Here is a 16,588-nt window from a genome sequence, read left to right as displayed (position 1 = left end):
GACTGTTACAAGAGACAAAGAAGGACACTACATAATGATCAAGGGATCAATCCAAGAAGAAGATATAAAAGTTGTAAATATTTACACATCCAACATAGGAGCACCTGAATACATAAGACAAATGCTAACAGCCATAAAAGGGGAAATTGACAGTAACACAGTCATAGTAGGGGACTTTAACACTCCACTTTCACCAATGGACAGATCATCCAAAAGGAAAATAAATAAGGAAACACAAGCTTTAAATGACATATTAAAGAAGATGGACTTAATTGATATTGGTAGGACATTCCATCCAAAAACAACAGAATACACTTTCTTCTCAAGTGCTCATGGAACTGTCTCCAGGATAGATCATATCTTGGGTCACAAATCAAGCCTTGATAAATTTAAGAAAATTGAAATTGTATCAAGTATCTTTTCTGACCACAATGCTATGAGACTAGACATCAATTACAGGAAAAAACTGTAAAAAAATACAAACACATGGAGGCTAAACAATACGCTACTAAATAAACAAAAGGTCACTGAAGATATCAAAGAGGAAATAAAAAAATACCTGAAAAAATTTCAATGAAAACACAATGACCCAAAACCTATGGGATGTAACAAAAGCAGTTCTAAAAGGGAAGTTTATAGCAATACAATCCTACCTCAAGGAATATCTCAAATAAACAACCTAATCTTACACCTAAAACAATTAGAGAAATAAGAACAAAAATACCCCAAAGTTAGCAGAAGGAAAGAAATCATAAAGATCAGATCAGAAATAAATGAAAAAGAAATGAAGGAAACAATAGCAAAGATCAATAAAGCTAAAAGCTGGTTGTTTGAGAAGATAAACAAAATTGATAAACCATTAGCCAGACTCATCAAGAAAAAAAGGGAGAAGACTCAAATCAACAGAATTAGAAAAGAAAAATGAGAAGTAACAACTGACACTGCTGAAATACAAAGAATCATGAGGGATTACTACAAGCAGCTATATGCCAATAAAATGGGCAACCTGGAAGAAATGGACAAATTCTTAGAAAAGCACAACGTTCTGAGACTGAACCAAGAAGAAATAGAAAATGTAAACAGACCAATCACAAGCACTGAAATTGAAACTGTGATTAAAATTCTTCCAACATACAAAAGGCCAGGACCAGATGGCTTCACAGGCAAATTCTTTCAAAAATTTAGAGAAGAGCTAACACCTATCTTTCTCAAACTCTTCCAAAATTTAGCAGAGGGAGGAACACCCCCAAACTCATTCTATGAGGCTACCATCACCCTGATACCAAAACCAGACAAAGATGTCACAAAGAAAGAAAATTACAGGCCAATATCACTGATGAATATAGATGCAAAACTCCTCAACAAAATACTAGCAAACAGAATCCAACAGCACATTAAAAAGATCATACACTATGATCAAGTGGGGTTTAATCCCAGGAATGCAAGGATTCTTCAATATACCCAAATCAATCAATGTGATATACCATATTAAGCAACTGAAGGATAAAAACCGTATAATCATCTCAATAGATACAGAAAAAGCTTTTGAGAAAATTCAACAGCCATTTATGATAAAAACCCTCCAGAAAGTGGGCATAGAGGGAACTTACCTCAACATAATAAAGACCATATATGAGAAACCCACAGGCAACATCGTTCTCAGTGGGGAAAACCTGAAACCATTTCCTCTAAAATCAGGAAGAAGACAAGGTTGCCCACTCTCACCACTGTTATTCAACATAGTTTTGGAAGTTTTAGCCACCGCAATCAGAAAAGAAAAAGAAATAAAAGGAATCCAAATCAGAAAAGAATTAAAGCTGTCAATGTTTGAAGATGACACGATACTATACATAGAGAATCCTAAAGATGCTACCAGAAAACTACTAGAGCTAATAATTTGGTAAAGTATCAGGATACAGAATTAATGCAGAGAAATCTCATGCATCCTATACACTAATGATGAAAAATCTGAAAGAGAAATTAAGAAAACTCTCCCATTTACCACTGCAACAAAAAGAATAAAATACCTAGCAATAAACCTACCTACGGAGACAAAAGACCTGTATTCAGAAAACTACAAGACACTGATGAAAGAAATTAAAGATGATACAAACAGATGGAGGGATTTACCATGTTCTTGGATTGGAAGAATCAACATTGTGAAAATGACTATACTACCCAAAGCAGTCTACAGACTGAATTCAATCCCTATCAAAGTACCAGTGGCATTTTTCACAGAACTAGAACAAAAATTTTCAGAATTTGTATGGAAACACAGAAGACCCCAAATAGCCAAAGCAATCTTGAGAATGAAAAACGGAGCTGGAGGAATCAGGCTCCCTGACTTCAGACTATACTACAAAGCTACAGTAATCAAGACAGTATGGTACTAGCACAGAAACAGAAATATAGATCAATGGAATAGGATAGAAAGCCCAGAGATAAACCCACACACATATGGTCACCTTATTTTTGATAAAGGAGGCAAGAATATACAACAGAGAAAAGACAGCCTCTTAAATGGTGCTGGGGAAACTGGACAGGTACATGTAAAAGAATGAGATTAGAACCCTCCATAACACCATACACAAAAATAAACTCAAAATGGATTAAAGACCTAAATTTAAGGCCAGACACTATAAAACTCTTAGAGGAAAACGTAGGCAGAATGCTCTATGACATAAGTCACAGCAAGATACTTTTTGACCCACCTCCTAGAGAAATGGAAATAAAAACAGAAATAAACAAATGGGAGCTAATGAAACTTAAAGGCTTTTGCACAGCCAAGGAAACTATGAGCAAGACGAAAAGACATCCCTCAGAATGGGAGAAAATACTTGCAAATGAAGCAACTGACAAAGGATTAATCTCCAAAATATACAAGCAGCTCATGTGGCTCAATATCAAAGAGACAAACAAACCAATCAGAAAATGGGCAGAAGACGTAAGTAGACATTGCTCCAAAGAAGATATACAGATTGCCAACAAACACATGAAAGGATGCTCAACATCACTAATCATTAGAGAAATGCAAATCAAAACTACAATTAAGGTATCACCTCACACCAGTCAGAATAGCCATCATGAAAAAATCTACAAACAATAACTGCTGGAGAGGGTGTGGAGAAAAGGGAATCCTCTTGCACTGTTGGTGGGAATGTAAATTGATACAGTCACTATGGAGAACAGTATGGAGATTCCTTAAAAAACTAAAAATATAACTGCCATATGACCCAGCAATCCCACTACTGGGCATATACCCTGAGAAAACCATAATTCAAAAAGAGTCATGTACCACAATGTTCATTGCAGCACTATTTAGAATAGGTGGTACGTGGAAGCAACCTAAATGTTCATCAACAGATGAATAGATAAAGAAGATGTGGCACATATATACAATGGAATATTACTCAGCCATAAAAATAAATGAAATTGAGTTATTTGTAGTGAGGTGGATGGACCTAGAGTTTGTCATACAGAGTGAAGTTAAGCCAGAAAGAGAAAATACCGTATGCTAACACATATGTATGGAATCTTAAGAAAAAAAAGAAAAAGGTCTGAAGAACCTAGGGGCAGGACAGGAATAAAGATGCAGACATAGAGAATGGACCTGAGGGCATGGGGAGGGGGAAGGGTAAGCTGGGACGAAGTGAGAGAGTGGCATGGACATATATACACTACCAAATGTAAAATAGATAGCTAGTGGGAAGCAGCTGCACAGCACAGGGAGATCAGCTTGGTGCTTTGTGACCACCTAGAGGGGTGGGATAAGGAGGGTGGGAGGGAGATGCAAGAGGGAGGGGATATGGGGATATATGTATACATATAGCTATTCACTTTGTTATACAGCAGAAACGAACACAACATTGTAAAGCAATTATACTCCAATAAAGATGTTAAAAAATTAATGTTATTGCTAATGAAGTTTATCATTATAAAAGTAAAAATGAAAATCCTTAAAATAAGAAGAGAGATCCAGAAGTATGTGGAAAGGAAATTTGAGTGATAGTTTCTCAGTAATGTTTTCCTGTAAAATCTTTTATAGGTCTTTTAAATGTATATGATAATGTTATTTAGAGATAATTACATTTTTTCCTAGGATGATTTCTTTTTTCACTGAATTCAAAACAGTGAACACTATGGAAAGTCATCCTTCTCAGATAAAGCCAATGAAATTTTGGAAATAGATTTTTCTTAAATATTCTGTATTGCCTGTATTTTTTGATGTTTGACTAATGTGTGAGTTGCTTGAAATGGGTCGACATTTATGAAAAGTCTTAGGGAAAGTAGGTGTTAAAGACTTTACATAGAAAGAGGTACAGTTACAGATTTAATGGTTAACTTAACTAATGGTGGTCACTAACCTTTATCTAAACCCTGCTATGTGCCATTTTATAGATTTGAGAACAGATTCAGAGATGTTTGGTAACTTGTCCAGTCAGCTAACAAGGACTGAGATTTAATTCTGGGACTTTGATACCAAGATTTTTCACCTTCAGTAGTATCTTATAGCTAAAAGTTATGGATAAGTATTTTAAAACTTAGTGGAAAATACAGATTGACCCGTATCACCAATATAAGTTTGTCATTAATAATGATGTGAAAGTTGTTTAGTAGTGGTAATAACATAAAGATATTATCAGTATGGCCACTAGATGTCAGCACTTAGCTGCTATATGTGGTGTAACAATTCTACATTTTAGTGGAATATCTTTTGCGAGGTTGTATTCAGGTGCTAAATATTATTGCAGCATATTGCAAATCTATTATAGTTAACATATTAAAAGCATTTTAGTAGCTGTCACTATGTTAATATAATAAAACTTTAAAACAAGTATTTCATTTTGCTAAAGTTTCTTTTGCTTTTCTCTTTTTTTTTCATAAATTTATTTATTTACTTATTTTTGGCTGCGTTGGGTCTTTGTTGCTGCGCACGGACTTTCTCTAGTTGCGGTGAGCGGGGCTACTCTTCCTTGCGGTGTGCGGGCTTCTCATTGCCGTGGCTTCTCTTGTTGCGGAGCACGGGCTCTGAGAGCACGGGTTTCAGTAGCTGTGGCACGTGGGCTCAGTAGTCGTGGCTCATGGGCTCTAGAGCGCAGGCTCAGTAGTTGTGGCGCACGGGCTTAGTTGTTCTGTGGCATGTGGGATCTTCCCGGACCAGGGCTTGAACCCATGTCCCTGGCATTGGCAGGTGGATTCTTAACCACTGAGCCACCAGGGAAGCCCTCTTCTGCTTTTCTCGTAAATCAGAGATTCAATCTTTTACCAAAACGGATAAAATAATACCATTTATTTCTCCTGTAAAAAATATTTAAAATCTATGTTTATACTTTATGAGTTAGCAATTCATAACATGTTCAGAGTATGCTCCATTCTTAATTTCTTTTAAAATACATAAGCAAATTATGGGTTTTGGAAAGATCTTTGGAGCACTGTATTACATACAGTATTTCCAGCATAACTATGAAGCTGCCTAATGGGTACTTTTGTTGCTTCTACAAGAACAGTGTTTCCTTGAAGGGAGATAATTTACTCAGTTTTTAATTCCAGCCCCTACCACAATGCCTCTCCCAGAGTAAATCCTTGGTAAATGTTTATTGACCGAATGTCTGTTAAGAGGCACAAAAATAGTGAATTCACAGGGAGTATGGAGTCCTAATATCATTTTTGAAGCTTTAGCCCTTGGGCAAATTATTTAACTTTGAATCATAATTTCTGTATCTTTGTAAAAGGGTATGATAAAAAACAACCTTACTGGGTTGTCAAGGCATTAAATTAAATATGTATAAAGTTTCTATCACATCATAAATAATAAGTATAGCTATTATTCTTAGCAGTGATTATTAACAATTATTGCCAGTAATAATGGTAGTGGTGTAGTAGAGGTAGAAATATATAGGAGGTCTGAGCAGTTCTGGGGCTGTGTTTAGTGTATGGGAGATTTTCTTCTCTGCTGTGCCAACATGAGTGAGATTATATAGTTTGGACTGTAAGGTTATTTTCTGAGCATCTTAAGCCATCATTTTTCTCATTTTGTGACTAAGGAACCCAAACCAGAGATTGCGAGTCAGAGTCGGCCAGGTCCAGGATATGTTGTTGCTGGGCTCAGGGCGCTAGCCAGTACTGCTGAGCTTCCTGAGGTGCCAAAACATATGCACCAAGTTGTTTCTTTCAGCCAATGTGGTGAGTGTGTGTGTGTGTGTGTGTGTGTGTGTGTGTGTGTGAGAGAGAGAGAGAGAGAGAGAGAGAGAGAGAGAGAGAGAGAGAGAAAGAGGGAGAGAGGGAGAGAGGGAGAGAGGTTGTTTGATTTAGTGTCCATTAGTGAACAACTGATCCTGGTCATCTTTTCCTCCAGCATTTAAGAGCATCAGTTATCTGCACTGTTAATTTCTGCTTCTGAATGGTCTGTAGATTTTCTTATATCTTTTATTTGTGTGCATCTTATTTCTTCCTCAAAGAGATTGTATATCACCCTCATGTCAGTATGATCTTTAGGTAACTGTCTCAGTAAATGCTGTCTGTAGGCCCTATGAGATATATTTTGAATTGTAGTCTAAGGAAAATCCTGAACTTGAGTCCTACTTTTGCAAAAGTTTTGGCTGCTCTTCTTTCACATCCTGGCTACAGGATCAGAGTTCTGGGCTTCACTTTCTTGCATGCTAACTGTGCGGGTACAAAAATTATTTAAGTGTAATTACAAGGACTCTTTCTGTACCTACCCAGCTACCAGCATTTATTGTACATAAGACACTGAACTAGTTTTCCCTGGGCATAAAAGACTGAGTAAGCTATTTAAGATCTTTTGGTAGCTTATTCTCTGATAGAGGCAATATGTAGATGAAAATAATGACAACACAGAACAATGTTAAGTGTGCACCATAAGGCCTTATGCCTCAAAGTGTGGTCTGGGGACTGGCATTACCTGGGGGCTGTTGGAAATGCAGAATCTCAGGCTTTGCTGCAGAGCTACTGAACCAGAATCTGCACTTTGCCGAGATCTCAGCCAATATGTTTGCATACTCAAGTATGAAGGGCACTGTTAGAAGGCTTTAGGGAATGCAGATGTCACTCCCAGTTGGGGACACAGGATTTCATGGAGGAAGGAGCCTTGAAGGAGAGAGAGGATTTTGATGGTAGAGCTGGTGATTAGGAGGAGGCTATCCTGGGCAAAGGTAGGAAGAAGGAAAGATGGCTTTTTGAGTTGTCAGATTTCTAAGGGTACAGCGTTAGCGCAGGAGTAAGCCATATGGGAACCAGGGGTACTTCGGATCAGAATGCCAGACAGGGTTTAGAGTTTTTAAGATATGCGTTGGTGATCAAAGGAATATTTTCATATATGTGAGTGACACAGACAGTCTCAGAGGTGGAAAGGAGCTTCCTGGTCCTTTTGTCTTATTACCTAATAGGATCAGAGCTGTGCTTTAGGAATAGAAATCTAATGTACCTATGGGAGATGGTTCGCTGACTAGACTTGGAGATTAAGGAAATAGCATGGTGGCAGTGCGAGTGAAATGAAGGCTAGAGAGGTTACAGGGGTAGAATCAAGGGGAGGCAGTGTTTGGTACACAGGCAAGAAGAGAAAGTAACAGGGACAGTGATTGCACTACTAATGACAGTGGTGACGACGGGAAGAGGAGTAGCGTTTTTTTTGGAAGGGGAGATGATGTTCGGTTTCTGGACATGCTGGTTGAGATGCTAACAGAATATAAGCTAGGAGACTTGTGCACCTCTTATTCAGAAAGGGGTAATGGAACTCGTGAGAGAAGTCGGGGATGGAAGTGAAGGTTTGGGACTTCTCTGCAGCAAGCCATGGTTAAGCTGGGGTTGTGGCTAAGACCTCTAAGGCAAGACCACCTAAGGAGAGGAGGGACACAGGACATCAGTAGAGTCCCATTTCCTGAACACTTGGTTTCTGACTCACTGTGTGGAAATGCGCTTTGAGGGCCTCTTTCCTCCTTTCTTGACTATGATACTATGGCTGTTGAAAGAAGCATTACTTATAGACATTAGAGTGTTTCTCAGTGGCTTAGGAAATAATTTCTAAAATATAGCTGGTACCCACAAGGGCATGGAGTTTGTAAGTCAGCCATAGTTTTACTGCATTGAACAGGCCCTAGCTAAAAAACCAAAACAAAAACTTTCCCTCCAATTTGAATGTATCTACTGTATTTAAAATTTTCTTTCATTGTCTGTGTAGAAGTTTCTCTCCCTAATATTTTATTATGGTGATTTTATTATGGTTGAAAGACTTCTTAGTACTTCATACCTGTCACCTAGATTCTACCGTTAATATTTGATTATAATTGCTTTAACATACACTTCTCCCTTTACCCATCCTATGTAGAGATTTTTGTAAAAACATAGTGTGATTGTAGTATAAAATTTATGTACTGCTTTTTCAGTAAATATTAAAAAGATTTTCTCAAGTTATTACAGTTATAAACATTGTTTTAAATTACTTCAAAATATTTCATCAAATATTTCATCAAATATTTCATCATACTAGAGGTGACTTAATGATCCTGTATCTTATTAAATAAAAAAAATGATCCTGCATCTTAGGTGTTTTTAAAATAAAAATGTTCTCCTAAATTCTTTTCTGTTTTTAAGATTTAAGAAAGAGTGTAGATTCTCTTGTGTGAAGGAAAGAAGACACTATGTTGAAGAGATATCTGCACCCCTGTGTTCATAGCAGCATATTCACAATAGCCTAAGAAAAGAGACTTAGGAAATAACCTAAGTATCTACTGGCAGATGAATAAATACAGAAGTTGAGATATATATACAATGGAATATTATTCAGCCATAAAAAGGAAACCCTGCCATTTGTGACAACATGGATGAGACTTGAGGGCATTATGCTAAGTGAAATAAGTCTGAGAAAGACAAATACAGTATGATCTCACTTATATGTGGAATCTAAGAACAGAACACCAAAAAACCAACTCACAGAAAAAGATCAGATTTGTGGTTACCAGAAGTAGGGGGTGAGAGGGAGGAGAATTGGATTACGGTGGTCAAAAGATACAAACTTTCAGTTATAAGATAAATAAGTACTAGGGATGTAATGTACACATGATGACTTTAGCTAACACTGCTGTATGGTGTATATGAAAGTTAAGAGTAAATTCTAAGAGCTCATTACAAGGAAAAAAATATTTTTTGTTGTCTGTGAGATGCTGGTTGTTCACTAAACTTATTGTGGTAATCATTTCATGATGTATATAAGTCAAATCATTATGCAGTGATGTGTATCAATTTTATCTTAATAAAGCTGGGAGGAAAAAAAATGTATAGATTCACAGAAGTGGAAACATTAGTAGATCAAAGGATGTGAACATTTTTAAAGATTGGTACTTGTTGCCAAATTGTTTTTCAAAAGCCAAATTTACAAAGTCCACACCAGTATATTTGAGTGTTTGCTTCACTATATCCTGGCCAGCCTTGGCATATCATTAAATACATACATATATATATATATATATATATATATATATAAGTTTTAGTAAACTTGGCAGGCCCTTGGGCTGGAGAAGAAGGTCCAGCTGCAGCTGGACCTTCCTCCCTTTTGAAGTGTTTGCTTCTAGGTTAATGGTAAATGGAGAAGCTTTGGGGTCATGGCTGAAGCCTGGGGCAACGTGGGAGACAGGGAAATGATAATGAAGAGATTCAATTTTCCTCACTTTTTACTGCTTAAAATATATTTTTTAGGCAATCTCTAACTTAGGAAAAGTTATACAGTAAAAATTTTTTTCTCTTGAACCATTTGAGAATAAATTAATGATATACAATTGCCCCCAAATACTTTAGTGTGTATTTCCTATAAACAAAGGTATTCTCTTGTGTAACCCTAATATAACCATCCAAATCATAAAATCAACATTGATACATTACTGACATCTAATCATATCCTGTTTTCGTTTCACCAAGTGCCTTAATATCCATTCCAGCAAAAGAGCATGTTCAAAATCATGTGTTACTTTTACTTGTGTCAATTTGGAGCATTTTCCACTCCTGATTTTTATGACCTTGACCCTTTTGGAGGGTACAAACCAATTATTTTGCAGAATGTTCCTCATTTTGGGATTATTTTTTCATAATAACATTCAGGTTACACCTCTGGCAGAGATATCACAAATGTGGTGCTGTGTTCTTTTCATTACATCTTATCTGGAGGCACGGGATTTTGATTTGTTCTGTTTATGATATTGTTTATGTTCATGACTTGTTTAGGTTGTATTTACTAAGCTTCTCCACTGTAAAGTTATTCTCTTCATAATAAGCATTTGGTGAGGAGATATTTTGAAGCTATGTAAATATCCTGTTCCTCATGAATCAACCAACCAACCTTTCATCCATCCATTTGTCAATCAACCAATCATTTCATTATGGATTCATGGTTTGCTGTTTTGTTCAATAGGATTATAATCTATGACCATCACTACTTATTCTGATACTCAAATTGTCCCTAATTGGGTCAGTGGGCATTATTCCACTCTGACTTCTATGTCTTTTCATATATTCCCACCTTTTTTTTTTTTTTTTGAGACTTTCTTACTTTCTGGCAGAAGTTATTCTTAGTTCATATTGTACTTTTCCTGCTCCAGCCCTGGAATCAGCCATTTCTCTGAGGAACTCTGATTTGTTTTAGTGGAAAATGATATTTGGGAACCAAGATCTGGGTGTTTTGTGTGCTCATTGCTATTGGGGTGTCACTGCTCCAAGGTCCCCACAGTGGACTGAGGAATGTGTGTATTCATGTCTTTTTATTTTATTTTATTATTTTATTATTTATTTTTGGCTGCGTTGGGTCTTCGTTGCTGCATGTGGGCTTTCTCTAGTTGTGATGAGCGGGGGCTACTCCTCATTGTGGTGTGCGGGCTTCTCATTGCGGTGGCTTCTCTTGTTGTGGAGCACGGGCTCTAGGCGCGCGGGCTTCAGTAGTTGCAGCTCAGTACGCAGGCTTAGTAGTTGTGGTGCATGGGCTCAGTTGCTCCGCAGCATGTGAGATCTTCCTGGACCAGGGCTTGAACCTGTGTCCCCTGCATTGGCAGGTGGATTCTTAACCACTCTGCCACCACGGAAGCTCTGTGTTTGTGTCTTTACCTCTAAAGTTTTTAATCTCTCTTTTGAAAAAAAAATTTTTTTCACTGATCTCTACAATTCTAATTTAGCAGCAATCATTCTAGTTTTCTCCCTTTTCCTATTTATCTTTCTCTGACAGTGACAAGACGTGGTTCCCATTATTTAGTGTATACACATGTATGTGATGCATGCCCTTGTATGTAAGTAATCTCTCATCAGTGTGGCTGCTGTCCTCTTCTCCCCCACCCCCATGCCCTCCTTACCACACCTGGACTCTCCACCCTACACCAACCTGTCCAGCTATGTGGAAGCCCTCCTCGCCTTAACTAGGGCTTTGACCCCTGCCCCAGGTCACCCCATCCACATCCCACTTCTGCTCTGATTGTGGTGCCCTTCTATTGGCCACATCTCCTCCCTTCCCCCTAGCCTACCTGTGTTAGTACTGAGCTGTTTGAGGTGAGGAGCAGTTCTTAAATGCTCTCCAGAGCCCTAGTGGATTTTAGCTGGAAAGGCCAGACCATGTGGCTCATTTAGAGAAATCATGCAACCTTTGATTTGTTTAACCTTCACTTTGGAGGGAAAAAGAGGCTGGGCTTTGGTGTTTCCCTTTTACTTGGGGGTTTTTCACCCAAGTCCCAAATCACATCCACACTGTCTCTTCCTGGTAGCTAGTGCTTATAGGGAGGGGGCTAAGAAAAAAAGCAGCTGAGCCTTATGGGCTCCCAGCCAGGAGAGACAAGTCCCAGGGGAATGTGTACTCCTGAAGATGCTGGTTCCCCAGACATAAAATATGGGATCCAGGCAACTTATTAGAAAAACAGAACAAGGGCACCATCTTTACTTTCTATCCCAAACTGGAAAGGGGCTCAGAAAAAGTTTCCTTGATTCCACGAGGAGACAGATTGCCTCCCCTTCTCCCTAGCTTGATTGCCCCGTTGCACACGGTTATCCTTTGTCTTTTTTTATAGTTGGGGGTGGGGAGCGGCAGAGGGGATGGAGAAAGCTAGTGGCTATGGAGAGGTGGGGAGCGGAGGTACTCTGGGTCTCCCGTCAGGCTTAGCCACAGGAGCCCTTGCTCCACCCATAGGGACACCAGAGGCTCCCACCTGATGGACTCCAAGAAGGAGGAGAAGGCAGGGGTAGAAGATGCAAACCAGGTGCTAAAGACAGATTGTTTAAAACATCTTTGCTACCTTGATGTGTAATGATAGAGAGTAACTCATTTTAATTTGTACTAGAAGTACATATCTATGCATGTTCCTTTTATTAAAAATTGTTTTGAATGAGTGACTTTTATTATTTAAACTCTTTAATGCTAAATACACATGCATACAGAAAAATGAACAAGTTATAAGTATACAACACAAAATTCTCACCATGTGAACACTTGTTTAACCGCCACTCAAGTCAAGAAATAAAACTCTGCCAGTACTCAAAAGCCCTCTTTATGCTTTCTCCCAATTATTGCCTGTTCCCTCCTCTCCAAAAGTAACCACTTTCCCAACTTAGCCATAAATTTGTTTTGCCAGTTTTTTAATCTTTATGTAAATGGAATAATATAGTATGATTCCTTTGTGTCTGGCTTCTTTTGCTTAATGTCACATTTGGGAGATTTGAGAATGTTCTGGTATATTAGCTGTGGTTTGTTCATTTTCATTGCTGTGTATAAGTTCATTGTATGATTATACTATGTTTATTTAGTTTCCTACTGATAGATAACTGGGGTCTTCCTGGGTTCGGGCTGTTGTGACTAATACTGCCTATGAACCTTATTGCCCATGGATTTTGGTGCACATAGACATGCATTTCCTTCTAGAATATCTGTGGGAATAGACTTATGCATGTTACTTTTAGAAAGTACTTTGCCTTGGTGTCATTTTTCTCAGTCTTCTGATGCTGTTTCATGTACCATTAATCTTTAAACATTATTTTTGATAGCTACTACAATGTTTGAAGCTGGAAAGGACAAAGGTAATCCAGATGAATTTGCTGTGGCACTTGATGAAACCCTTGGAGACTTTGCATTCCCAGATGAATTTGTCTTTGATGTTTGGGGAGTCATTGGTGATGCCAAACGAGGATGATTATGATGTGAATGATCGTCTCTGGAGGAATGAACCATTGTTCCTTAAAAAAAAAAAAAGTTAAAATCTGCTTTTAGACACTGTTACGGACTCTGGCTTGTTTTATGTGTATGAATACATTCTTTTGAAATATAATTTTGATTTCTGGGCACTTTTTAATGCAATTGCATATGTAGTATGGTTAAGATAAATTACCTAAAACGTGATCAATTTTAATACTCATTTAAAAGCTTTTTAAAGTTAGTTTTAGAGAGTATTTCTAGATAGGTTATTTTGTTCCCCATTGACAGCCATGTTTTGTTTTCCACGTATAAGTAGTTGATTGCAATCGCTTTGTAGTTCTTTTGCAAAATCTTAATGCAGTGAAAATGAGGATCGGAGTATAATTTGCCTCATAGCATCTTCATTTTGTTATACTAGCTTGAATAGGATATGTTCAGGACATGAAATACGAATTATGCCTACTAGAGGTCTAGAAACATTTAAAAAAAAAATCCACTGAATAAGGGGAGGAAGATTCCTATAGCTTGTTGATGTCTATGGCTTACTTACTCTCTTTGTAAAACAAGGATTGATTGACTTTTATTTTTTGCTTCTTTGTAATTGCTTCCTTGCTTCTTAAACTTGTTGAAATCTATTGTGTTGTGTATGTATTTGCACGTGTAGAAGAAGGTAAAAAAGAGGCAGATACGGTAGAAACCACTTATATTTGATTTTTCTTTTTTTTTTTAGCAGTTCTTACAACAATATTTCTTTACCATCCATACCTACTGTTATGTTACCATTTATAAGCATTCCAGGGAAAGTTTTTATAGTCTTTGTAGAACTTTTCTTTTGAAAGATGTCTACTCAGAAAATAACTATGTTTGAGAACATTTTGTGGGGTTAAAGAGCAACACTTTTAAGCCTCCTGAACTTAAAAGGAGATACTATCAGCAGTAGATTTCCCCCCAGTGAAAATGCAGGAGGAAGGGAAAATTGAGAAAATATATTAGCTTATTATTTTAGAGTTCTAATGCACTCTCTCTGAAACCTTACATTATTGAGAAAATTGAGGGTAAATGACTGTTTTATCACTCTTACTTGACATTTTACAGATGTAAGAGAAATGGAAATGAATGGTTTCAACATAGATCATTTAATAAGGCAGAGCATGGTGTGACCAAGCGTTCTTCTAAAGTGTTAGATGGAAAATGCTGCATGCTGCCCTGATAATCAGAAATAATAACCTGTGAGGGGTGTATTCTAGGAAATCAGAAGTAGTTCCCTTTTCATGCTGGGTTGATGCTTAGATAACTCTTGTTTTCTGGTGCAACTTCACTTTTACTGCTTTCCGCTCTCTTTTTCACATAAATTTAATTCTATGAATCTCTGTATTCTTTGTCTCATTAATCTGAAACCTGCACAGAAACGGTTGCAGTCATTAACATGTAACAAAAGGGGTTTATAGAATGTGGATTGTCTTATTGCCATGCCCATCATTTGGAAATAGTATTCAGCCCAGGCTGTAGTAATTTGTTGCTACTTGTTTAGTGAATTACTTTCAGAGGTCCCCAAATACATACTAATTCTTAATATCACTTCTCATAGGATAGGAAAGTTATTGGATGACTTAAGAGGCCCACAGAAATATTTCGGTTTAAGTAAAAAATAAGTTTTTTGGCACTGGATGTTAGATTTGAAATGGTGAGTCATTGTTTATTATTGACGGCTGTCTGATTCTTTTGGATATGGATGAACACTGACACTTGGTGCAAATTCCCTGTGATTTGTGGAATCTCATTCACAAAGTGGTTACCATGATCTTTCTAGAATTTTGATGTGTAAGGTACTGACGGCCATGTACAGCTGCAACTGTAACTTGCTTGTTAGCATCAAATGAGCATAAAGGGTGTCAGCTGGGCACAGGTGTTTCACTACTAACAGTTTTTTTTCTTGAAATGTCTTTCTCTGTTACCTCTACTGATAAACTGATAACAAAGTAAGTTTCTTCATTTTGTTCTCTTTCCTGAAAATATATCTCTTTGTGAACGTTGTGCCTTTTGGTAAAACTCTCAGTGCACAAAAGGAACAGGGTTTCTTTTTAGATGTCACCGTCTACAAGTGGGAGCTACCCTTCTACTGCTACAATGAGACAAAGTCTTTTTTTTTAAACTGTGCCATTTTATTGGCACCACTAAACATTTTCAGAAGGGCCTCTGTTGTTTTCTCTTGTTCTCTAAGAACTTTTTTTTCCCCGCAAGTGGAGGATGATTGTTTCATTCTTTGTAAGATTTTGATTATTTTATTCTTGATTTCCTTTCATGCAAAACAGCATCTTTCAGTGGCCACTAAGAGCACACTCTGTTTCTTTGTGGAAAGAATGCAAAGGATGATTGAACGTTGGGTTCAATGGGGTCTTGAACACAGCTTGGCTCCCAGCAGGTCTACACATTCTGATGACTACAAATGGGTACGTTTTGGGTTTCTGTGATATTTCAAAAATACAATTATATAATTATATGATGTGAAACTCTTTAAGAATTCAACTAATAGGGCTTCCCTGGTGGTGCAGTGGTTAAGAATCCACTTGCCAATGCAGGGGACATGGGTTCGAGCCCTTGTCCAGGAAGATCCCACATGCTGCGGAGCAACTAAGCCTGTGCGCCACAACTACTGAGCCTGCATGCCTAGAGCCCGTGCTCCACAAGAGAAGCCACTGCGATGGGAAACCCACATACCGCAACCAAGAGTAGCCCCCGCTCGCCGCAACTAGAGAAAGCCCGTGCGCAGCAACGAAGACCCAACACAGCCAAAAATAAATAAATAATTTAAAAAAAGAATTCAACTATAAAAGCTGTAATCAGTTAACCTCTGCTTGGGGCTGCTATAGACAATAGTATAATGTGACAGATAATTAGCTAAATAGAGATAATTTTTCCAAATGATGTTTAATTTGCAGTATTTTCCCCCATAACTTTAACAAATAGACATTGTCCAAGTAAAGCGCACTTTATTTGGGTCCATGTTGCTAGACCTCCATCAAGTCTAGAGAGCCCCTTCCTGGTTCCTTCAGTTATCATTGCCTTCCTAACATAGTAGCAAAATGAATTTCACCTGCAAATGCTGTTTTCAAAGTAATGATTTTTCTAAATAGAGTACAGTTATCTGCCAGAGATGTAAAAGAGTGACCATATAATTACCATTTCACTCTGTGATACATCTAAAACATATGGATACCAATAGCATGCTGTTACTCTGGAGGAAATAATAGGTTAAAAGGACAATTGAGTGTTTTACTCAAGCTGTGAGTGAATAGAGAGAGATAGGAGATGCTATTCAATTCACAGTCCCAGGTATTAGTGCTCTGTGTAAAATGCACATTTATTATCTTCTTGACACAGACTGAAAGAGATATTAGATTAATGTATCATGGTTAT

The 16,588-nt window shown here is 37.6% G+C and overlaps 1 protein-coding gene across 2 annotated transcripts in view; it reads left to right on the top strand.

The window, feature by feature from the left end:
• The window catches only part of GIPC2 (GIPC PDZ domain containing family member 2), a 91,532-nt gene extending 75,541 nt beyond the window's left edge, over positions 1 to 15,991 (top strand). The window contains exon 6 of one of the 2 annotated variants that reach the window (XM_059075412.2): positions 13,024 to 15,991. In XM_059075412.2, coding sequence (XP_058931395.1) covers positions 13,024 to 13,169 — 146 coding nt within the window. In that variant the 3' untranslated portion in view covers positions 13,170 to 15,991. The remainder of the gene's footprint in view (positions 1 to 13,023) is intronic. The other variant, XM_067044033.1, reaches the window with a different exon arrangement.
• The last annotated feature ends 597 nt before the right edge of the window (positions 15,992 to 16,588 follow it).

The sequence above is a fragment of the Kogia breviceps genome, chromosome 1, assembly GCF_026419965.1.
Source record: "Kogia breviceps isolate mKogBre1 chromosome 1, mKogBre1 haplotype 1, whole genome shotgun sequence".
Classification (NCBI taxonomy): Eukaryota; Metazoa; Chordata; class Mammalia; order Artiodactyla; family Physeteridae; genus Kogia; species Kogia breviceps.
Note: the sequence above shows the minus strand (reverse complement) of the source record. Positions and strands in the feature narration are given on the sequence as shown.